General features: G+C 38.3%; 1 protein-coding gene and 1 long non-coding RNA gene across 30 annotated transcripts in view; one reads left to right on the top strand and one right to left on the bottom strand.

Moving 5' to 3' along the window:
- CCDC7 (coiled-coil domain containing 7) overlaps positions 1-25,908 on the bottom strand; it is a 459,676-nt gene that overhangs the window by 424,459 nt on the left and 9,309 nt on the right. For 27 of the 29 annotated variants that reach the window (XM_063710188.1, XM_063710189.1, XM_063710207.1 and 24 more), the window contains exons 1-3: positions 7,323-7,622; positions 1,802-2,131; positions 291-383 (exon numbers count right to left, since the gene is read on the bottom strand). In XM_063710188.1, the coding sequence (XP_063566258.1) occupies positions 291-383; positions 1,802-2,080 (372 nt within the window). In that variant the 5' untranslated portion in view covers positions 2,081-2,131; positions 7,323-7,622. Of the gene's footprint in view, positions 1-290; positions 384-1,801; positions 2,132-7,322; positions 7,623-25,908 lie in introns of those variants that run through there. The other 2 variants (XM_019035479.4, XM_063710186.1) reach the window with 2 other exon arrangements.
- LOC109028654 (uncharacterized) overlaps positions 7,618-25,908 on the top strand; it is a 31,968-nt gene continuing 13,677 nt past the window's right edge. Inside the window, exons 1-2 of the long non-coding RNA XR_008669017.2 lie at positions 7,618-8,107; positions 17,640-18,188. This is a non-coding gene — a long non-coding RNA (uncharacterized lncRNA). The remainder of the gene's footprint in view (positions 8,108-17,639; positions 18,189-25,908) is intronic.

Genomic DNA, 25,908 nt, shown 5'->3' on the forward strand with positions numbered 1-25,908 from the left:
CCTGTGGCCCCATATCTTTACTAAAATGTGATTATTCTCTATCTTTAAAATTTTGGTCATTCCTAATGGGTATGTAGAGCTCCTTTTCCGCAAACTTCTTGGCAAAATTCAGGTCAAGAGGGATTTGGTTGGGTTGAGTAATTTTCTAAGAGGATCATTTTCATGGATGGGAAATTCATTCTGAGGATATATAAGTACTCCAAAAGAAAACATTTTAAATTTATATTTTTAAAAAGAAAATCGACCCTTTTCAATGTTAATGTCTCTATATTAGGGTTGCATATACTTACAGATAAAGATAATTCTTCATGTTCATGCTTTACAAATGGTTCTTCTCCATTCTGATCGCAATGTCCATAGGTTTCTTCCAAAGTGGAAACAACCTGTAAAAAAAAAATCAAAGCCAATTAGATACTTTAATAGTTTAAAATTAATTATATTAAATGTAAATAATATTTAATCAATTATGCCAGGACCTTTTTACCAGTAAGACTTATTTCTTCCAGTGCCATAAACTTAAATTTTTCATCCCATACCCAATTTCATGTCATCATGAGGAAAAAGCAATATTCCTTAACCCTACTCCCTAGCAATAGAGAGATGCTCTATGACTCTACCATTTCTGTGTTGATAGCTGTCTTAAAACGGAGAGGGCCTGTCCATGAGTGGTTGAAGCATTAAGTAGAGTTTTCCTCAAAGTCTGCCTTGACTTTCTCCTCTGAAGAGAGTTAGGGTAAATAGAAAGATGGAGACCAGAAAGCAATGAATTTTTAAAGAAAATTATCTGGCCTAACCCCTCAAACTTTCAACAAACTTGTACTGTACAAGTTTGATGTACTATATATTTTTTTATATTTGTGCTCTTCCTCATTGTTATTTGGTACATTTACAATTCAATTCTGGATCACAGTGAAAAAAATAGAAACTCAGAGAAAGGAAAATTTTTCCCCACATCAAGATCTAAAGTTTCAGCCAGGCATGGTGCTCATGCCTGTAATCCCAGCACTTTGGGAGGCCAAGGCGGGTGGATCACCTGAGGTCAAGAGTTTGAGACCAGCCTGACCAGTATGGTGAAACCCCATCTCTACTAAAAATATAAAAATTAGCCAGGCATGGTGGCATGCTCCTGTAGTCCCAGCTACTCGGGAGACTGAGATAGGAAAATTGCTTGAAACCTGGAGGCAGAATTTGCAGCGAGCCAAGATCACGCCACGGCACTCCAGCCTGGGCGAAAGAGACTTCATCTCAAGAAACAAAAAAAGAGCTAAAGTTTCTGAAATGCAGAGTTTAACATAGTAGAAATGCAGGACTTAGGAAGGCCTGCTTGCAAGGTTGGCCTTAACCTGGCATCTGAGATCCTGGATTTCAGGAGGGTTCTCCCCATTCACTGATAGAAGCAGCTCACTGTCCCTAAACTGTTTGTATAACGTTGTTTATACTGAACCTCCTTTCCTTGTGAGAGTCTGAAATTTTCGTACATGCTAAGCACACAGTGAATAGTAAACAACCCCCAATAAATCCCAGGGCACTGAGTTTCTAATGATTTTCCCTGGCAGACATTTCATATGTGTTGTCACAATTCATTGCTAAAGAAATTAAGCATCTCCTGGGTGACTCTAAAGGGAAAAGACTCTTGCAAGCTTAGATCTGGTTTTCTCCTAATTTCACCTCATGTGCCTACTGTAATAAATCTTAGCCATCGGTATGACTATATGTGGAGTCATGTGAGTCCTCCTAGCACATCACTAAACCTGGGGTGATCATGGGGGCCCTGCAACACAGAAACTAACAAGCCTCTTACCATCTTCAGATGTTTGATAATTTTTCCGATCATTTCATCTTCTGGTAGTAAGTTCTTTGTCTTACTCGATGGAATGGGCAAAGCATACCGTAAAATGGATTCTCCTGTTGGCGGAGATCTTAGGACCATTGGTTCAATTTTATCATGAATTAATTTTGCATTATGTTTTTCCTTTAGTTCAGGTGATAATGGTAAATTATGTAGTCCTTTTTTAGTAGTTAATGCTGGAACATTTGCCGATTTGTTACTGGTGGTCAACAGATGCTTTACTGGTTTCATTTTGTTACTGACTTGGCTTCCAAATTACAGATGAAAAAAACTTATTCCTCCCTGTGAAAAAAAAATAAGAGATTCAGAGAAAACACCAGGCTCTAATTAAATTCACATACTACATTTCTCTTTTTCTGATGGCTTTAGCAATTTGCTCAGAGTACATTAAGCAACTTCTGGAAGCTACAATTACACTTCAGGCTTTTTTGAGTCACAGTAACTTAAACAAAACAAAGAAATATAGAATGCAGTTATCACAATATCTAATTTATATCAATGTTATTTAAACTTAAGCATAATAACAGTAAAAGCTCCATCATTTTTAATCTAAGGTATGCCCTTTATGTACATCATTATTCCATTTTACATGGGAGTAGAGTAAACTGAGCTCAGACAAGTTAAGTGACTAACCAAGAGTCACACAGCTAGTAAGTGTTAAATTTTTCAGAATTACAACATAGGTCAAATTGGCTACAAATCTTGCTTCTTTTCTATACCCTTTGCTCTCCATATGGAAAATGTTGGGTTATTTTACCTATAGGACTTATAGCATTTCCTGTAAGTAAGGAGGGTTGTAGATGAAAACATTTCAGATTTAAAATGATAAAAGGATTATCAATTGCTATGAAGATGGCGAATCCCAAAATCAACTCTGAAAAAATGAAAAATAGAAAGGAAAATATTCCTAACAACAGAAAACAACAAGAACAAAAAATTTTTTAACTTAAGAAACCCCTAAACAAAGGCTCATTTGTTTATGGGGCATTTAGAATGGGAATATACGGACTGAAGAAGCCAGAAGCAACAATGAGAGAATACATTCAGGAAAAAGAAAAATTACATTTTCTTCCTATCTTTCCCCCATATTTGAGCTAATATATGTCCTTAATATACATCTTTATTCCCACAGGAGCAGTAGCCTTGGCCCAAGGTATCATTAGGGTAATATTAAGGCAGCATCAAAGCTATGCTAAGATAAGGAAGTATAAACTAGATAGGTCTTGGGCTTTTATTCCTCTATTTTTCTCTCCCCTCAAAGCTAAGACTCAGGACAATGCCACCTCCCAAATAGTGTAAGAGTATATACCTAACCATGGGAATTGTCAGGTACAATGGCAAAATTAAGATAGAGTAATGTAACACTGGTACTCTGTTATCTGAAGCTCTCTACACTTTGGCTTGTCCCATTGTTATGTGTTGAACTGTGTCCCTGAAAAAAGATATGTTCAAGTCCTAAGCCCCCAGCACTTTGAATGTGACCTTACTTGAAAATAGGGTCTTTGCAGATATGACAAAGTTAAGATGTGGTCATACTGAATTAAGGTGGGTCCTAAATCCAATGACTGGTGTCACTGTAAGAAGACCATATAGCGACAGGCAGAAATTAAAGTGATGCAGCTGCAAGCTAAGGAATATCAAGGATTGCTAGCATCCACCAGAAGCTTGTAAAAACCAATGAAAAATTCTTCCCTAGAGCCCTTAGCAGGGAACATGGTTTTGCTGAAACCTTGATTTCAGTTTTCTGGCCTCCAGAACCATGAAAGAATAAATTTCTGTTGTTCTAAGCCACCCACTTTGTGGTACTTTGTTACAGCAGCACTAGTGTCTTAGTCTGTTGAGGCTGCTATAACAAAACACCATAAATTGCATAGCTTATAAACAAGAAACATTTATTTCTCACAGTTCTGGAGATTGGAAAGTCCAACGACAAGGCACCAGCAGAGTTGGTGTCTGATGAAAGCCCAGACGCTAAATAAATGTTGCCTACTCTCTGTGTCCTCACATGATGGAAGGAGCAAGGGAGCTTTTTCAGACCTCTTTTATAAGGGCAGTAGTCCCATTTATGAGGGTGCTGCACTCATGACCTAATCACCTCCTAAACGCCCCACCTCCTAATTCTACCATATGTTGAATTGGGGCCCAATTTCAACATGCGAATTTGGGGATGACACAAGCATTCAGACCACAGGAAATATTTAGCACTTCGAAAACAAATACACCCAGATACTTTCCCTAACTTCCAGGAGGAACACAGGCTGGGAACTGGCTTTTGATCATTTCCTAATAATAGATTACCAGACAAACAGGGGACACCCCCAAAGGGTATATGAGCTCACAGGCCAAAACAACTTGACAATGGAAAAAAAAAACCATTAAAAAATAAAAAATAGGCCAGGCGCATTGGCTCACGCCTGTAATCCCAGTACTTTGGGAGGCAGAGGCGGGTGGATCCCAAGGTCAGGAGTTTGAGACCAGCCTGGCCAATATGGTAAAACCCTGTCTCTATTAAAAATACAAAAAATTATCCAGGCGTGGTGGTGGGCACCTGTAGTCTCAGCTACTCGGGAGGCTGAGGCAGGAGAATCGCTTGAACTCGGAGGTGGAGGCTGCAGTGAGCAGAGACTGCACCACTGCACTCCAGCCTGGGGGATGGAGTAAGACTCCATCTCAAATAAATAAATAAATATAAAAATAATAAACTAAAAAACATGTTTTAGTTGTAGAATCATTAAAACAGAGAGACTAAAAATACATAAACACACAGAGAATATCAGCCATATGAAACAGGTATAAGAGGAATTTTTAAGACCCAAGTGAAGGTATTAAAAAATGAAAAATATAACAGATAAAACAACACGAGTAATCACAAAATAATACTGCTGAAGAATAAAAACTGATGCAAAGAATAAAATCAGTGGAGGAATAATCCAGCTGAAGAATAAAAAATAATGCAAAGATCAGCAGCATTTATCACATATTCCTGAACATTAATAAAATACACATCAATAGTGATAAGTATTAAAAGCTAGTATCAGGTTTGAAAAAAATATAAATAATTAGCAATTCTACTGAAAATGAGAAAATAAAGGCCTATATATTTGTTAATAACAATAAACATGATTCAATTTTTGGAGAAGCAGTATCTAATGTTCAGAAGATCATCCGATATATATTAAGAGACCAATAATAGGATTTTTTTTATTTGCCAGAAACCATGGCAAAAGTTGATGGTATCCTGTTAGCACATTTATACAAAACAGAAATATCAATACCAAATAGTATAACATACTATTTTAGAGAATAAAATATAAAAACAAATAATAAAACTTACAGATGTTATAAATAAAACCACTTTGAATAAAGTTTTAAAAACTAATAATTTCTCAATTATTTTGGACATATGGACAGCAGATAACAATTGCTGATGTAATTATGGATTTCCAAAATGCAGATATTTCAATATGTGAACATTTATTAGGATTTTAACAAGTAGATGACACCCCGCTGGAAAAGAATCATATATATGTTTAAGAGACTACTCATAAAAAATTAAAATTAAAAATATATAATATATATGGGGCCAGGGATACATGCCCTTAAATATGTCTGACAAGCACAAACAGAAAATTCTCAAAAATAAAAATTCTATACTAGGTTGTGAACAATAGAACGAAAATATCTTAATAGCACTGAAAATGTTTATTTCATCCAAGAATTATACAACTGCTTTTTTGTTTCGATGAAACACTATAGTTAACACTATAGTTAATTGAATGCATAGTTGCCAAGCATAATTTTTAAATCATAATCAAATATGACTTTGCAAAGATAACTTGTCACTAAAAATCCATTTGAAGGAAGAACACAATGCTCTCTTGGAAACTACTGATGATAATAGTAAATAAACACATTATAGAACTTGAACCAAAGCCCCTGCAAAATATTCCCTTTTACATTTTTCGTTTTTTTGAGACAGAGTTTCGCTCTTGTCGCCCAGGCTGGAGTACAATGGCACAATCTTGCTCACTGCAAACTTTGCCTCCCAGGTTCAAGCGATTCTCCTGCCTCAGCCTCCCAAGTAGCTGGGATTACAGGTGCCCACTGCCACGTCCGGCTAATTTTTGTATTTTTAATAGTGACAGGGTTTCACCACGTTGGCCAAGCTGGTCTCGAACTCCTGACCTCAGGTGATCCTCCCACCTCGGCCTCCCAAAGTGCTGGGATTACATGCCTGAGCCACCGCGCGCCCTGCTCTCTTTTACATTTTTCTCATACCGATTGTGACATGATGCTTTCAGTAAAAATTAATGTTACAAGCAAAATGATGCAGAAACCAAGATTAAATTTACAAAATTGAAAAGCCTCAAAAGAATTCTGAATAAATTACATTGCCAAAGAAACTCCATCAAAACTTTCAGGTCCAAGCAAACATCAAAAATTCCATCAAAACCATCAGGACCAGGAAACAGGACGTAAGAAGAGTGGCCAATGAGCCAATAAGTAAAACCAAAAGGGTATATATACATAGAAAGCAAGGAAAAGAAAATATCACCAAGGACCGAGTGATGAACTATGTCAAATGCTGAGTCAAGTAAAATGAAGACTAAGCTGACACTGGATTTGGCAACATGGAGGTAGGTCATTTGTAACCTGAAGAACGGCAACGATTTCAGTAGAATGATCGAGGTAAATATCTGACTTACCGTTCAAAAGAGAGGAAGTAGGAACAATGAATTGAATATAAGCACTGTAGAGAAATTTTACTATAAAAGGGAGTAAAGAAACACAGTATTACTAGAAGAAAACATGGTCAAGAGGAAAGTTTGATGGAAAAAAGAACAAGTGTATATGCTGTTATGGATTGCATTGTGTCCTCTCTCCCCAAAAAAGTGTGAGGGAGGGAGGGAGGGAGGGAGGGAGGGAAGGGGGGAAGGAAGGAAGGAAGGGAGGGAGGGAGGCAGGCAGGCAGGCAGGCAGGCAGGCAACGCTCACTTGGTGCAAAAAAAAGAACCTGACAAATGCTCCGATGAAGTTCACATAAATACAAAAATAGAGTCACACGCAATGAATACTCGTATTAGCAAACAAATATTTAAGGACTTTACATATTTAATTCATTTATCCCTCCTAACAATGCTAGGAAGTGGATGTCAGCATTACTTCGCCCAAGTGCATCCGTCCCTTTCCGCCACCACGACAAATGTTTTCTGGTTTCATCCTTCAAGGATTAATTTACATTCATTTCAAATCCTTTAATGATAAAGTGTACAAAATCGAGGAGAGCGGCAGGGGTTGGCAGGGGGCGTAGGGAAAGGATGATTTGCCTTCGATCCTACATCCTGCATAAAAAGCAGCACAACCGCCACGGAGGCAGCCAGGCAGCGGGAAAACAAAGTGCAAAGCCAGGACTCTCCCGAAACCCTCAGGTCCTGCTAAGGGAGACGCTCGCGAGGCTCCCCGCCCTGTGTACCTGCTGAGACTGTGGGAAGTCGGGTGACTGGGCGGTTTGGCCTTGCTGGCTCTAAGGTGAAAAACTATTTGCCTGAGGAAGATGACAATTCCGAGCCTGCCAGACTTCCTTCGAGACGGAAGCCTGAAAACTCCTCAGACTCCAGCCCCACCCTTTTACAAACCGACGTTTGTGCTGAAAGAAAAGGCCCGGCCTCTGCGCCCCCGGGCGGCAGCAAAGACCGCCGGGCACCCGCCGCCGGCGCCGGATGGGGCCGTTGACGCCACGTCCCAGGCGCCCGACGCCACGACGCCTTGGCGCCGCCGGCGTCGCTGACGCTGCGGGCGTGAGCTGCGCGCCGAGAGCGGCAGAGGAGACGCAGTTTGGAGGCTGTGGGGATTTGCCGGAAGGTTAATAATGTCCATGGGCACATCGGCCTCCTCCTTTCTTATTCTCTCCCAAGTGTAATTCCAGGACGCCCCCTGAGCGCAGATTCATCCAGGCATTTGGCCTAGAGGCCCGCGGAGGAGAAATAAAGTACAGGCCTGGTAGGACCTTTGAGAACCTGGGCTTCACCTGCAAAACCAGAGCCCCAGTCCTTCATCTGCTGTCTCCTCAAGCTCTTTTCAGTGTATTGTGGAGTTCATTACCACTCTAAGCTCGCACGGAAGTGTACATCAGCTTCGTGATCTTAAAAGCAAAACAAAATCAAATGGACTAGGAATTAACTTGAAGCAGAGTTGTGACACTTAGGTGGTTTCTTGTCATCAGTTTCCACGCACTGCTTTAAGATGCAATTTTACAAGGTAGAGTTTTTTAGATAATTTGACCTCAAGAAATATATTAATTTTGTCTTTAAGTTGAACAAAGTAAAATGTTTTTAATATTTTAAAATATTAATTGATATAATTTAACTGTTAATAATGCCTGTGTGTAAATGAAAGGAATAGGAAAGATGGAACTAAAACTAAAAACCAGGAGGTTTAAAGGAGACCTTAGATTTGACTTAGTAGATTTCAACTATTTTCTAAAACTCTGAAAATTGATTATATCTAATTATTTCTAATTTTCCAGTAAAATCTGAATGCCTCACAAGAGATTCCTGAAAATTTATCAGCTCCCAAGAGCTGGTGTAGGCTAGCTCCATCACACCACTGGGAGTTACCATTGGGGTTGCCTGGAAAGGGAAAACAACACATCTTCTGGAGTACCAGAAATGTTCTGTCTTCTGCTCTTTCTGGGTGTGTTCAAAAATTCATGAAGGCAGGCTGGGCGCGGTGGCTCGCACCTGTAATCCCAGCACTTTGGGAGGCTGAGGCAGTGCATCACTCGAGGTCAGGAGTTCGAGACTAGCCTGGCCAACATGGTGAAACCCCGTCTCTACTAAAAATACAAAAATTAGCCAGGCGTGATGGCGGGTGCCTGTAATCCCAGCTACTTAGGAGGCTGAGGCAGGAGAATCACTTGAACCCAGGAGGTGGAGGTTGCAGTGAGCTGAGATTGTGCCATTGCGCTCCAGCCTGGGCAACAGAGCGAGACTCCATCTAAAAAAGAAAAAAAAAAACAAACATGAAGGCATATGCTTATTTGTGCACTTTTCAGTATCTGTGTTTTATGTCAGCAGCAAAGAAAATGTACATATAAATGATCAGATTTATTAAGCTTTCCATCAACAATTTTTTATTTTTTAAAGTTGGCAATAAAATTAAGAAAGTAGTTTAGAAAGAATTGAATTGCTAAATTCCAAATCTCCCAAAACCATTGTAAATGAAAGGGATAGGAAAGATAGAACTAAAAGTCAGGAGAGATTAAAGAAGACCTTAGATTTGACAAAGCCAATTTCAGTTATTTTCTAGAACCCTGAAAATGGATTATATCTAGTCATTTCTAATTTTGTTGGTAAAATCTTAACGGTCAAGTTGTCAAGTTAGCATACATTAGCAAAACTCTCAGCATGAGTCTAGCCAAAAGTTCACCATTCATATCTGTGGCCTTAATAGTCAGCACAGCTAAGAACCACAGAAAAGTTATCAGTGCTGACAATGTAAAGCAAAGAAGTTTAAAAACTTAATAAATTTAAGCATGTAATATCAAATTTTGCAGTGGTTTGAGTCTGTGACATGAATCAATTATTCTTTGAAAACAAACAATACTTATGAATAGAGAGGAACTTTTTCATCTGATGAAGGACATCTGTGAACTATCTCCAGCTAACATCATTTTAATAGAAAAATTGATTTTTCCTTAAGATTGGAAGGAGGCAAGGATATTTGTTCTCACTATGTCTATTCAGTATTATACTAGAGGTCTTAACAAGTGCAATAAGGCAAGAAAAAGAAATAAAGGCATAATGATTTCAATGAAAGAAATAAAGCTGTATTCCCAGACAACATACAATTTCCAGACATCTACAATGAAAACTATATAACATTACTGAGAGAAACTAAAGAAGATCCAAATAAATGGAGATTATATACCATATTAATGGATTAGAAGACCCAATATTGCTAAAATGTCAACTTTTTAAGTCTATGTCTATCAATATTTGTCTACGGATTAAATGCGTTTATGATCAAAATCCAAGCAGGTTATTTTCTAGAAATTGGGAAAATAATTTTGCAATTTATATGGAAATGAAAAAGGCTAGAGCCAAAACAATCTTGAAAAAAATAAGCAAATATTTAAATGACATATACTACAGGTTTTCAAGAGTTATAAAGTTATAGTAAAATAGTATATTACACGAAGTTAGACAAAAATGGAACAAATAGAGGGTTAAGAAATATATCCACATATATAAAGTCAATTGATTTTAAACAGTGCCAGTGCACTTCAATGGGGAAAGAAAAATCTTTCCAACAATGAAAATGAAAGCTGATATCATTGAGAGAAAAAAAATTATCCATGACCCCTGCCTCATGCCATACCTGAAAGTTAATTTAAATTAAATCATAGACTTTGTGCCATGGACACATACCATACATATTATCCTTCAAGGGATAATGTGAAGGGTTCTGCTTCCAGCCAAGATGGAGTAACAGCAACTGGGTTTATGTGAAGGGTTCTGCTTCCAGCCAAGATGGAGTAACAGCAACTGGGTTTATCCTCCTGTCTGGAATAAGTAAAGAATCAGATAAAATATATGAAACAATGAATTTTGATACCTTGGTTATCAGATAATGAATGATAATGACCCCTGCATAACAGGAAACAAACAAGATGATCCCTATTATTTCCTAAGCTTACTCCCTGAAGACAGGTGGTTACAAATCATGATACAAAGAACAGAAAACCCAGGCAGCTTCTAGCGGTCTCTGAGTTGAGGGAAGGAGGTGTCCAGGAAGGCCAAGGAAGCTACAGTTCAAAGGAGAGAATCCTAGAGAAGAAATTAAAGAACAAAGAGAGCTCCATAAATCTTCAGGGGACCCCTTTAGTCTTCAACTGGATAATGATCACTGTATACATGTATGAAAACTATCCATGGCCAGGGAAAGAACCACGTGGAAGCATGATAGGATATGACACTCAGTGCCATGATAGGATATGATACTCAGTGCTCAGAATATTTCATGTTACCACCAGCTAGAGTCAAAAGTTTTATAATTTAAGGGGCAGTGAGTAAAGTGCTCAAAAGCGTTTTGCCTCAGGAAGGGTTCAAAAACAGTCTTACACTAAACACTCCTCTGGACCTGTCAAACAAAGCTTAAAAGTAAGATCTGAAAGGATTGAATGTTTCCAGTAACTTAGCTGAGACCCAAAACACAGCTCAAGAATATTTATAGGCATACAAAACCTTCCAGCACTCAATAAGGTAAAAAGTTACAGTGATAACTACAAAAAATTGCTGAGAGAAAATAAAAAGACCTAAATAAATGAAGATACACTGTGTTCATGAATCAGAAGATTTAATAATGTCAGGATGTCAGTTCTCCCCAAATTGATCTATAAATCCAATGCAATTCCATTGAAAATACCATCAGGCTTTTGTGAAGCAATTTGCAACCTGACGCTAAAGTTCGTTTGGAAATAGGAAGGATCTGCAATAGCCAGAATGACTTTTTAAAAGAAAAACAAAATTGGAGGTATACATTACAAGAAGTATAGTCAGGGAGCATTGAGTGCCCTGGAAATAAAGTCTTGTTTGCATTTGTTGGGTATCCCCTTTCCCCCTACCTCCACCAAAATGTCACTCATATTACTCATGAGGCACAGGTTGACCATGCCTCCAACATGGCCTCCCAATCAACGATACACCTTAGGATTCCCAGTTCAGTTTGAATAATTGAGCATCCTTGTTTTTGTAGGTACCACATGATGGAAGTCAGTCCAATGTTTCCTATCCTGTTTCATCCACCACCACAAAATACCTAAGTGACAGCTATGGGACTATCTACAGGCAATACATACAAGCTGTTGACAAGTTTTTGCATGGAAAATGAAGAAGCTGAGGCCATTCACTGCTGTTTCTGATAGACTTCTCAGAAAGAATAAGAGAATAGTAATCAAATTGTGGTCAAAGCCATCTAACAGAGGATAACAGACCCAGGAATCAGTTAAATTCAAGGACTTGAAACAGTTTGCAAAAGCTGCAGCAGGGCATTTTCCTTTGTGAGGGAAAGCTCCAGGATCAGTTCTAAAAGACAAAAGAATATTAATACTAATGTCCCTTTATCCCCCAGTGCCTTTCCAAGTGCTTAGGTCTCAGTCTCTCTCTCTCTGTCTCTCTCTCTCTAACACTGCCACAAAATTAATGTGTCCCATTCTAGTAACTATAATCTCTTTCTAATCATGCTTCTAATCTCACCTAAAATTTTCATCTGGAACAGTCAGTCAAGAGCAAGAGTGACAAGGGAATTTTTATAAAACATATAAAAACCCTCATTATGTCCCTCACTTGTGGCTTTTATGGGTCAGTGTCAGGGGACTAGGTGGAGAGTATCAACCCAAAGCAGGATAGTAAGGGCCTGAATACTAGATATTGCTTCATCTCTGGTTTCCCATGGCAGGTTCTCTGTCTCAGGAATCTCTTACTGAGAGGGCCAGATACACTTACAGCAGCCAGCGCCTACTCCAAGAAAACTCGTACTGTCGTCTTCAAAAAGATCTAATATTGGCCTGATAGAATTCAGGAGGAGTTGAGCTGTAAGAGGTTGCCATTGCTATTGCCATTCCTCCTTAACAAACATTGTGCACCTCTCTCCCTCATCTCCCAAGCTAACAAGCCAAAGTTCTTAAGATTTGCAAACTTTCTGTCCATAGCAGTCCCAAATCCTCTCCTTTTGCATTTAGAGGTGCATATCTCTGTAACTATTTTCTGAAAAGGATCAGAACCTTACTCTAACCCAGAATGGATCTTAGTTCTCATTGTTACAATGGGATGGGAGTGACACTGACCATCAGATTGACCCTCCTGCCCCCACCTCAATGAACCTATTTTCCAGTACTCAGCCTGCAACCATCTCCCTAGTTCCTCCTTGGTAGCAGAGAATGAAAGAGGGGAGGATCACTTATTGCTTGATTGACTAGACAGTTTGAATAATATGGCTGCTGCTAAATCCTACAGACTTCCCTCAAATTATCACTGAACTATGGGAAGGCTCTTGTCTTTCTTATTCCAGAAAGCCATGTCTTGTCAGTATTCCATCTTTATTACCAAAAATGGTAAGAATAGTAAGAGTCTGTAATTTTACCTTGCTAGAAAACAAGTTAGCATGCCACAAATTCATAGACACTAGCAGGAGATATGAGATTCCTGGGCCAGGGATAAAGAATAATTTATTAATCAGAGCAATAGCAGTAATCAGAGTAACAACATTTGTGCTAGTTCTTCAAGCCCTGATTCCCATAGAGCACACTCAGTGAGTTGCATTACCCAAGAGCAACCCTATATAGGAAACCCCAATATTTTCTAAAACCATTGCTAGAAAACCTTTTCAACCTTTTTCCAGTGGAAGACATTGTCTTTATTATCATGAACAGCCAACAAACCTGCCTTCTTCCCCAGAGGGAGACACTATATTTTCCAAAGCTGTTTGCTATACGGACATTCTTGAAAAGACAGTCTAGAAAAAAGCTGCGAATACAATTGCTCAGAAGATATGCAAAAACAGAAGATCTATGGAGAATTATCTCCCAACACCTCCATAAATATATTCACACATAGACCTAAATGTAAAACCTAAATCTATAAAGGTTCGAGAACAAAATATAGGAGTAACTTGAGTTACCTTAACAACCAACAAGGTCGGGGTGGTCCAGAAAGCTTGACCCACAGGGACAGAGACAGGACTTTGGTGAGGCAAGCAGGGCATCTCCTATGAAAAATCTAAGCACTCACTGTTAGGTTCTGAGCCTGCACTTGCAAAACCTGAGAGTGAGCACCTCCTTAAATTTTTTATTTTCCTAGTTGGGCTTGCCATAATCTCCACACTGCATCCTTTTCCTTCACTGACACAAAATCACAGAGAATGGCAGCTTGTTTTGCTCAAAGCAGCAGCAGTACAGCTTACTTACATCACAACCTGGACCTGCTACATTTTCTGTCCTAAGCCGCATTCAAACCTGGCAGCATTCCATGTCACATTTTATCTGCTGGATTAGCATTTGGAGATACAGAATGTATTGCTTCCACAACCCAAAGAGACCCATGACATTATACTTCCTTCTTTGTAGTAGGACATGGATTCTTACTAGGAATAATATCACCCCCAAGGGGGCAAAAATTGGTATTTAATGGTTTTTGTGGTCCTGTAGTCTTCCAAAGGTCACACTACCTAAACAAATATACAGTACATCTGTGCTATCAATATTTCATGATGGAGAGGTAATTAGGGGTAAAATGTCTAAAAAACTTCCTTACCAGGGCATTAACAACAAAAAGGTTGAGAAACACTGTAGCAGGAGAAGATGCAACAACAACCAAAAAAGACATTTTTTAAAGAGGATGTCTCTACATGCCTTTGATCATCAGATCTCTGAAGCATTTACTGAAGTGGTGAGTCCCAGAATCTTAGAAGAGTTTATTTGCCACCCTTTAGAATGTATTTGTCAAAAAGTGCCCATTATGGGCCAGGCGCCATGACTCATGCCTGTAATCCCAGCACTTTGGGAGGCCGAGGCAGGTGGATCACGAGGTCAGGAGATCGAGACCATCCTGGCTAACACGGTGAAACCCCGTCTCTACTAAAAATACAAAAAAATTAGCCAGGCGTGGTGGCACACGCCTTTAGTCCCAGCTACTCGGGAGGCTGACGCAGGAGAATGGCGTGAACCTGGGAGGCGGAGCTTGCAGTGAGCCAAGACAGCACCACTGCACTCCAGCCCGGGCAACAGAGCAAGACTCTGTCTCAAAAAAAAAAAAAAAAAGTGCCCATTATGAACTTGGTTCTGTCAGATCTATCAAGTTATAAAGATGAGTGAACGAAGCATCAGTTCATCATAAGATGTAAAAAGTGCATCTGGGATTAAACCTGAACAGGAGTAGAAGGTAGGCATAATCTACATAAGGAAGTAGCCTGTACCTCCATGTCACCCACCACAGTTGCGTCAGGGCCCCTCCCCTCAGCTCATATCTATGGCTTTATGGGAGTCCTGTACTACTAGTTGAAGAAAGGGGAAAATTAAGAGGTTAGTTTCCAGATAGGCTGTCTCGGTATAACAGCGCAAGGCAAAAATAGATGGTGGCTGCATTATAGACACAATGGGGGACAGTCTTGAACAAGTGTTGAGGGAAATTGTTCCTGAGAAGCTGTGAGCAATGTCTCTGCTCACTCACTTTGTGTGAAAGAAGTGGCTCAAGATGAGACTCATATATGGACTATATATGGACTCATGGGTGGTGGCAAGTGGCTTGTCCTGCTAATCAAGGGCTTAGAAGGAAATGGACTGAAAGGTCAGAGACAAGGAGATCTTAGGTAGAGGCATGTGGTGCCTATGGCTAAACATATGAAATTTTTCATATCATATGTAATTTCCTATCAGAAGGCATCCACCACAGAAGAAGCACAGAACAACTTTATGGACAAAATAATTCAGCCTGCTAATATTAGCAAACCTTTGTCTTCAGCCACCCCAGACCACATAGCCACATGAAAGAAGTGGTCATAGTAACAGAGATAGAGGCTACACATGAGACCAAAAGCATGGACTCCCTCTCACCAAGGTCAGTCTAGCTACTGTTGCCTCTGAATGTCCTCCATGGCAGCAGCAGAAACCAGTATTCTTGTATGACACTATTCCTTCAAGAGACCACTTGTCCATTTGATGGCAGGTTGATTATGTTGAGTCCCTTCCATCCTGGAAGAGCCAGTGAAATACACAGATCTGGAAACCAAAGGATGAAAGCAGGAAATATTCCAGCTAGCATCACTCCCAATAACCACTAAAGAGCTTTGTACATCTCTTCCTGCAATCCTGGACTTCAAAACCTTAGACATTTTGGTTCCCAAAAGAGGCATAACAAACCTCCTACTGAACTACAAGCTACAGCTGCCACATGGGCACTCTGAACTTTTCGTTTCCAGGAACCACAAGGCTGTGAGAAGGAGTCACAGTCTTGGTAGTCTAGATGACACTGACGAGCAGGATGAGGTAGAGATAATGTTAGACAATGGTGGTGGAGAGGAATATGTGTGAAATTCAGGTGATCCACTTGAGTGCCTCTTGGTACTTCCTTGCCCAATGTGACTGTGAATAAGCAAGTGCAGCAAACCTGGCCTGAAGTCGACAAGAGCTATAGAGGAGCTGCACTCCAAATGTGTAAGGACAAATACATGTAAAGCAAAGGGGACTGTAGCAGACACGAAAACATGCCACTTACAACTCTCTTCAAGAAGGAACCTGCAGCAAAGAATGTAGACTAGTGAAAACCAGCTATGGATGTCTTCGGGATTTGTCTTATTAATAACTTTTGAGCTGAGGCCACTTGCCTCCTGGGCATCCTCCAGCCGATGACTGAGCATGCAATGATGTAAAGATTTGCTGTTTCTGGCCAGTGTGAGACTCCTCTGTGAACAATATTTGTTTTTGAGATCACTGGGCTTTCTAATACATTCCCAGAGCTACCCCCACAGTTTGATGCTCTTTTATATAATCCTCTTTCTTTTCCCCACTCTTTTCACAGGTATCAGACCGGTATCACAGCCTGAAAGCTTTCTCTGCCACTCCTACTCTCTTTCCTTTAACTTTCACAACTATAAATCTCCTTCACTTATAACTCCATTTGGCATATGCATCCTGGAGGACCCAAATCAACACAGACCTAGCCATAAAAACAAAAAAACATAAAGCTATGAAAGCAAAAAGTGTAAAGAAAACATAGGTGAATATATTAATGACCTCGGCATAGGCAACTTTTTTTTGACAAGACAAAAATTACCATTTGAAAAATTGATAAACTGGATAGCTTTCAAATTTTTAAAAATGTGCATCAACAGATGAATAAGTAAACTATGGTATATTATTACAATGGAATACTGTGCAATAAAAAAAGGAATGAATTTTTGATACACAGAGCAATTTGGATGAAACTCAAAGGCATTACACTGAGTGAAAGGACCCAGTCTCAAAAGGTTACATACTATATGATTCCATTGACATGACGTTCTCAAAAATACAAAACTGTGGTAATGAAGAACTAATCAGTATTTTCCAGGGATTGGAGGTGGGAGAGGGTGTGACTATAAAAGGATAGAACGAGGAAGTTTGGGGGAGGTTATGGCACTGTTCTATATCCAGATTCATGTTGGTTATATTTCATGCATGTGTTAAAATTCATATAACTGTACAGCAAAAAGTCCATTTTACTGCACGTTAATTTTTTAATTAAAAATACAAAAAATCTCCACATATTCATACTCTGCTTAAAATTATTCAGTGGGTGAATGCTTGGGACTCATTTGCTCAGGTGTATAGTAGGTATATATTTGACTTTTTGTAAAAAGCTGCCAGGCCATTTTCTAGGGTGTTTGTTTTATACAAGCATAGCTCATTTATTGCACTTGCTTTATTGCACTTTGAAGATATTGCACTTTTTTAAAAGTGGAGGGTTTGTGGCAAGCTTGCATCAAGCAAGTTAATCAGCACCATTTTCCCAACAGCATGTGCACACTTCATGTCTCTGTGTCACATTTTGGCAACTCTTACCATATTTCAGACTTGTTCATTATTATTATATCTGTTATGGTGACCTGTGATCATTGGTCTTTGATGTTACTATTGTAATTGTTTTGGGGCACTGCAAACCACACCCATGTAAGACAGTGAAGTTAATTGATCAATGTTCTGTGTTCTGACTGCTTCACTAACTGGCCATTACTCCATTTCTCTTCTATCCTTCAGGTCTTCCTATTCCCTGAGACACAACAATATTGAAATGGGGCCAATTAATAACCCTACTATGGTCTGTAATTGTGCAAGTGGAAGAAAGAATCGTGTGCCTCTCGCTTTAAATCAAAAGCTAGAAATGATTAAGCTGAGTGAGGAAGGCATGTTTAAAGCTGAAACAGACTGAAAGCAAGTCCTCTTGCACCAAAAGGCCAAGTTGTTAAAGCAAAGGAAAAATTATTGAAGTAAGTGAAGTGCTACTCTAGTAAACACAATTGATAAGAAAGCAAAACAGCCTTATTGCTGGTACAGAGAAAGTTTGAGTCATTTGGGTAGAAGATCAAACCAGCCACAACATTCCCTTAAGCAAAAGCCTAATCCAGAGGGACCTAACTCTCTTCAATTCTATGAAGACTAAGAGAGGTGAGAAAGCTGCAGAAGAAAAGTTGGAAGCTAGTAGAGTTTGGTTCATGAGGTTTAAGGAAAGAAGCCATCGCTATAACATAACAGGTCAAGAAAGAAGTGTTGATATAGAAGCTACAGCAAGTTATCTGAAAGATGTAGGTAAGAACTGATGAAGGCAATTACATAAAACAGAGGCTTTTCTTTTCTTTTTCTTTTTTACTTTCTTTTTTTTTTTTTTGAGACAGGGTCTTGCTCTGTCACCCAGGTTGGAGTACAGTGGTGTGATCATAGTACAATTGCAGCCTTGAACTCCCAGATTCAAGTGACCCCACTGCCTCAGCCTCACAAGTAGGTGGGACTACAGGTACATGCCACCATGACTGGTGAATTTTTCTTTTTTTTTATTTTTAATAGAGACAAGATCTCACTATGTTGTCCAGGCTGGTCTCAAACTCCTAGGCTCATGCAATCCTCCAGCCTCAGCCTCCCAAAGTGCGACAAATACAGGTGTGAGCCACCATGGTCAGCCAACAATAGCTTTCCAGTGTAAACTAAACAGTCTTCTATTGAAAGAAAATGCCATCTGGGACTTTCATAGCTAGAGAGTAGAAGTCAATGCCTGGCTTCAAAGACTCAAAGCACAGACTGACTCTTCTGTTAGGGGCTCATGCAGCTGGTACTTTAAGTTGAAGCCGTTGCTCACGTACCATTCTGAAAATGTTAGGACACTTAAGAATTATTCTAAATGTATTCTGCCTGTGCTCCAAAAATAGAACAACAAATTCTAGATGACAGCATATCTGTTTGTAATATACCTTACTGAATATTTTAAGCCCACTGTTGAGACCTACTGCTCAGAAAAAAAAAAGATTTCTTTCAAAATATTACTGCTATTGACAATGTACCTGGTCACCCAAGAGCTCTGGTGAGATATACAAGGAGATTAATATTTTTATGCCCACTAACGCAACATCCATTCTTCAGCCCATGGAACAAATAGTCATTTTGACTTTTAAGTCCTATTATTTAAGAAACACATTTTGGGCCAGGCGTGGTGGCTCACGCCTGTAATCCCACCACTTTTGGAGGCCGAGGCAGGCAGATCACCTGAGGTCGGGAGTTCAAGACCAGCCTGACCAACATGGAGAAACCCTGTCTCTACTAAAAATACAAAATTAGCCAGGCATGGTGGCACATGCCTGTAATCCCAGCTACTTAGGAGGCTGAGGCAGGAGAATTGTTTGAACCTGGGAGGTGAGGTTGCAGTGAGCCAAGATCACACCATTGCACTCCAGCCTGGGCAGCAAGAGTGAAACTGTGAAACTCCATCCCAAAAAAAAAAAAAAAAGAAAGAAACACATTTTGTAAGACTATTGCCTATCGCTGCCATAGATGGTGATTCTTCTCATGGATCAGGGAGAGCTATATTGAGCTATATTGAAAACCTTCTGGAAAGGATTCACCATTCTAGATGCCACTAAGAATATTTGTGATTCATAGGCGGAGGCAAAATACCAACACTGACAGGAGTTTGGAAGATGTTGATTCCAACCCTCATAGATGACTTGCAAGGGTTCAAAACTTCAGTGGAGGAGTAACTGTAGATGTGGTGGAAATAGCAAAAGAACCAGAATTAGAAATGGAGCCTGTAGATGACAATGAATTGCTGCAATGATCAAATTGGAACAAATGAGGAGTTACTTCTTATGGATAAGCAAAGAAAGTGGTTTCTTAAGATGAAATCTACTCCTGGTGGAGATCCTATGAACATTGTTGAAATCAAAACCAAGGATTTAGAATATCACACAAATTCAGCTGATAAAGCAGCAGCAGAGTTTGAGAGGATTGACTCCAAACTTAAAAGAAGTTCTAGTGTGTGTAAAACGCTATCAAACAGCATCATGTGCTGCAGAAGAATCTTTCATGAAAGAAAGAGTCAATCGATGTGGCAAACTTCATTGTTATGGTGTTATCATAAGAAATTTCCACAGCCACCCCAACCTTCAGCTGCCATCACACTGATCAGTCAGTTGTCATTAATATTGAGGAAAGATCCTCCACGAGCAAAAAGATTACAACTCACTGAAGGTCAAAATGATCATTTGCATTTGTAGCAATAAAGTATTTTCTTTTTTTTTTTTTTTTTTGAGATGGGGTCTTGCTGTGTCACCCAGGCTGGAGTGCAGTGGGGCAATCTCTGCTCACTGCAACCTCTAAGAGCCTCCTGGGTTCAGGCAAGTCTCCTGCCTCAGCCTCCTGAGTAGCTGGGATTACAGGTGCTCACCACCACGCCCAGCTAATTTTTGTATTTTTAGTAGAGACAGGGTTTCACCATGTTGACCAGGCTGGTCTTGAACTCCTAACCTCAAGTGATCCACCCACCTCAGCCTCCCAAAGTTCTGGAATTACAGGCATGAGCCACCACACCTGGCCAAGTATTTTCAGTTAAGGTATGTAAAATGGTTTTTTAGACATAATGTGATTGCACACTTAATGACTAAAATATAGTTCAAGCATAACTTTTATATGCAATGGAAAATCAAAAAATCATTGCAGTGTTCACTTCTTTGCAGTGGTCTGGAACTAAACCTATAACATCTCTGAGGTGTATCTGTATTTTAGTAGAGATGGTGGTTACATGGGTATATACAAGAAAAGAAAACGACAGGCCAATATCACTGATGAACATAGATGCAAAAATCCTCAACAAAATACTAGCTAACCATATTCAGCAAGACATTCAAAGTATCATTCACAATAATTCAGTGGGATTGATCTCTGGGATGCAAGATTGGTTCAACAAACACAAATCAATCAACATGATTCACTATATTAGCAGAATAAAGGGCAAAAACTATATGATCAGGCTGGGCATGGTGGCTCACACCTGTAATGTAAGCACAGCACTTTGGGAGGCCAAGGCAGGAGGATCGTTTGAACTCAGGAGTTCGAGACCAGCCTGGGCAACATGGCGAAACTCCATCTCTACAAAAAAATACAAAAATTAGCCAGGTGTGGTGGCACATACCTGTAGCCCCAGCCACTCAGGAGGCTGAGACAGGAGGATCAATTGAGCCCGGGAGGTAGAGGTTGCAGTGAGCAGAGATTGTGCCATTGCACTCCAGCCTGGGCAACAGAGTGAGACCTTGTCAAAAAAAAAAAAACAAAACAAACAAAAAAAAAAACACCATGATCAATTACATAGTTGCAGAAAAAAAAATTTGAAAAAAATTCAACATCTTTTTGTAATAAAAGCTGTTAATCAATTTCATATAGAAAGAATGTTTCTCAACACCATAAAGGCCATATATGACAAGCCTATAGCTAACATACTCAATATGAAAAAATGGAAAGCTTTTTCTCTAAGAGCAGGAACAAAATAAGGATGCCTGCTCTCATCCCTTCTGTTCAACATAGTACTGAAAGTCCTAGCCAGAGCAGTTAGGCGAGAGAAAGAAATAAAAAGTATCCAAATAGGAAAGGAAAAAGTAAAATTATCTGTTTGCTGATGACTTGATCTTATATGCAAAAAACTTTAAACGTTCCACCAAAAAGCTGTTAGAACTAGTAAACAAATTCAGTAAAGCTGCAGGACACAAAATCAACTTACAAAAATCGGTAGTGCTTCTATACACTAACAATGAGCTATCTGAAAAAGAAATTAATTAAACAATCCCATTTACAGTAGCATTAAAAAATAAGATAATCAGGAGTAAATTGAAACAAGGAAGTGAATGATATGTATACTGCAAATTATAAAACATTGATGAATAAAATTGAAAACGACATAAATAAATGGAAATATATCCTGTGTTAATGGATTGGAAGAATAAACATTGATAAAAGTCATAATACCCAAAGCAATCTACAGAGTCAATGCAATTCCTATCAAAAGTCCAATGTCACTCTTCACAGAAATGGAAAAATTAATCCTAAAATGTGTATGGAAATACAAATGATCCTGAATGGTCAAAACAATCTGGATCAAAAAGATCAATGACAAAGACATCACGCTACCAAATTTCAAAATATATTACAAAGCTCTAGTAACAAAACAGTATGATGCTGGCATAAAAACAGAAATATCGATCAATGGTGTAGGATTGAGCCCAGAGATAAACCCACACATCTATAGTCAATTGATTTTTAACAAAGATACCAAGAATCCACAATGGTGAGAGGACAGTTTCTTTAATAAACGGTGTTGGGAAACCTAAATAGGCACATATGGAAGAAGAATAAAGATGGACTCTTATTTCACCCCTTACACAATAATCAACTCAAAATAGATTAAAGACCTAAATGTGAGAACTGAAACTATAAAACTACTAGAAGAAAACATAGGGAGAAAGCTTTATGACATTGATCTAGGCAGTGATTTCTTGAGTATGACCCCAAAAGTACAGGCAATAAAAGCAAAAATAAACAAATGGGATTGCATCGAAATAAAAAGCTTCTGCACAGCAAAGGAAAAAATAAAGTAAGGAAACAGCTCACAGATCAGGAAAGAACATTTGAAAATTGCACATTGCTAAGGGGCTAATACCCAAAATATATAAGGGACTCAAACTACTCAATAAACAAGAAAATGAATAATCCTATTTAAAAATGGGCAAAGGACTTAAATAGACATTCATCAAAAGAAGACATACAAATGGCCAAAAGATTTATGAAAAATGCTAACATCTCTAATAATCAGAAAAATACAAATTGAAATCACAATGAGATATCACTTCATACCCACTAGATTGGCTGTTATCAAAATGATAAAACATAACAAGTATCGGCAATGATGAGAAAGGGGAACCTTTGTACACTATTGGTGAGTACATATCTTTTTTAAGACTGTAATATCCTCTTGATAAATTGACACCTTTAACTTTGTATAGCTATCTTGGAAAATAGTAAGGAGGTTCTTCAAAAAGCTAAAAATAGAATTACGATATGATCCATCAGTCTCACTTCTGGATATTTACCCAAAGGAACTGAAATTAATATGTCAAAGAGATGTCTACACTCCCATGTTCACTGCAGCATTATTCACAATCGCCAAGATATGGAAACAACTTAAGTGACTGTCAACAAATAAATGGATTTTTATGTAATTATATAAAACCTATATACAGCAGGATGCTATTCGGCTTTAAAAAAGAAAAAACAGGAAATTCTGTCATTTTCAAAAATGTAGATAAATCTGAGGACATACGTTAAATGAAATAAGCCAGGCACAGAGAAACTAATACTGTATGATCTCATCTATACGTGGACTCTAAAAAAGTCAACCTCATAGAAGTAGATGGTAGAATGGTGATTACCAGAGTCTGCGGGGGCGGGGGGGGGGGGGTTGAATGGGAAAAGAGAAGATATTAGGCAATGGGTACTAAATTTCAGATGGAGAGGAGAAATTAGTTCTGGTGTTCTATTGTAAAGCATGGTGATTAAAGTTAATAATTTGTGTATACTTCAAGGTAGATAATAGAGAGGATTTTAAATATTCTTACCACAAAGAAATGATAAATATTTGAGGTGATGGATATGTTAGTTAGCCTTATTTGATTATTCCACAGTGTAGGTAGTATCAAAACATCACATTGCAGCTCATAAGTATATACAATTTTATTTTTGTCAAATAAAACTAAAAACTGTTTTAAAAAACATGAAATTTGGAAAAGGCATTAACAAATAAATCAGAAAATGGAATATAAAGCCCAAAACAGACCCATGTATATATAAGACTTTTTAGTTATAAAAATATAGCATTTGGAATCACTGATGAAAGAACGTACAATTCAATAAATGGCTAGGGAATGTGCAACTACCATTTGGGGAATAAATTAAGTTGTATTTCTACCACATAGCACATAAAAAGTTCTAAATGGATTAAAACATAAAATGCTAATTAACCATAAATTATTAGAAGAAAAATTAATATAATATTTTTATAACGTTACTTGGGATAAAGATGCCTTCTAAAAACACTGTGAGCTCAAAAACCATCAAGAAAAATGTGAAAAGATCAAATTACATGACACTTTAAAAATTCTATTTGTTGCATGATATCCTTTAAAACATTAAAAGACAAGAAGACATATTTGCAACATATGTAACTGGCAAAGAATATATAAAGAGCTTCTAAAAAGACAACTCAGTAAAAAAAAATGAGCAATCAACAATTCACAGAAGAAATTCAAATACGGAATAAACATAAGATGTTCAAGTTCTCTAAAAATTGTAAAAATGCAAACTAAAACAAGAGTGATATATCACTTTATACCTATAAAACTGGCAAATTTTTATTTTATTTCATTTATTTTGCAAGAGCTCCTTAAGGGACCATTAGCGAAAATTTAAAGTCTTGATAATATCCAGTGTTAGCAAGAATTTCAGGAAAGGAAGACTTATGCATACTTCATGAGAGAACCAATTAGTAAAGCCCTTTTGGAAAGCAATTTAACAGTATCTTTTTTTTTTTTTTTTAGACAGAGTCTCACTCTGCAGATCAGGCTGGAGTGCAGTGGCGTGATCTTGACTCACTGCAACCTCTGCCTCCTGGGTTCAAACGATTCTCATGCCTCAGCCTACCAAGTAGCTGGAATTACAGTCATGTGCCACTATGCCCAGCTAATTTTTGTGTTTTTAGTAGAGACAGGATTTTGCCTTTCGCCATATTGGCCAAGCTGATCTCAAACTCCTGACCTCAAGTTATCCTCCCACCTCAGCCTCCCAGAGTATTGGGGTTACAGGTGTGAGCCACAGGGCCCAGCCAATAGTATCTTTTAAAGTTAAAATTTTATATATTCTTTTATCTGATAATTTTGGATCAATCCAACCTATAGATTTAAAATATGGGCACAAAGATATTTGAACAAGGATGTTTACTGTAACATCGTTTGTAATAATGAAAAATTTTAAATAGTCCAAATATTTGTAAATACAGAGACTAGTTTAATAACTTGTGGCATATCAAAAATACTAGGTAATGATATGCAACTATTAAGAATAAGATAGAACTTTGTGTATCACCATGGGACAGTCACTAAGACATATTCATTGAGTTTCATACGCATAAAGTACTATTTTACTTCTTTTTAAAATCTACATTTGATATATATTAATGCAGAGAAAAAGGACTCAAGTTATACACATTAATGTATGTGTGTATTTATGTGTGAGGTAAAGATAAACTTGTAGTATTACCCTACGTATTTCCATATATTTGAATATTTTATAAAAATAATTTATTCCTATATTGCCTATATAACAAAACTACAGAGAAAAAAATAATCCTTAAACATACAATTACGACCGAGTGTGGTGACTCACACCTGTAATCCCAGCACTTTGGGAGGCCCAGGCAGGTGGATCACCTGAGGTCAGGAGTTTGAGACCAGCCTGGCCAACATGGTGAAACCCTGTCTCTACTAAAAATACAAAAATTAGCTGGGTGTGGTGGTGCATGCCTGTAATCTCAGCTACTCGGGAGGCTACAGCAGGAGAATCGCTTGAACCTGGGAGGCGGAGGTTGCAGTGAGCTGAGATTGAGCCACTGCACTCCAGCCTGGGCAACAGAGTGAGACTGTCTCAAAAAAAAAAAAAAAATTACATATACTAAATACAATTTACAAAAAAAATGACTCTATGAATCATTAAACAGTTGGTAATGTTGCCAACCTTTCTTAAATTTTACAAAATGCCGATTTTTACAGTTTATTCAACAAATATTGATTTAGGGTCACTAAGCAATGGGAATTGTGTTAGGCACTTAGACAAGGTGGTCAGAGAAAACAGCCAACTACCCTCTTCGAGTTGATAGTCTATTTGGAAATAGAGAAAACTAAGTAAGTGATTAAATAAAGTATGATGAATGTTAAAACTCGGA

Source organism: Gorilla gorilla, chromosome 8 (assembly GCF_029281585.2).
Source record: "Gorilla gorilla gorilla isolate KB3781 chromosome 8, NHGRI_mGorGor1-v2.1_pri, whole genome shotgun sequence".
NCBI lineage: Eukaryota > Metazoa > Chordata > Mammalia > Primates > Hominidae > Gorilla > Gorilla gorilla.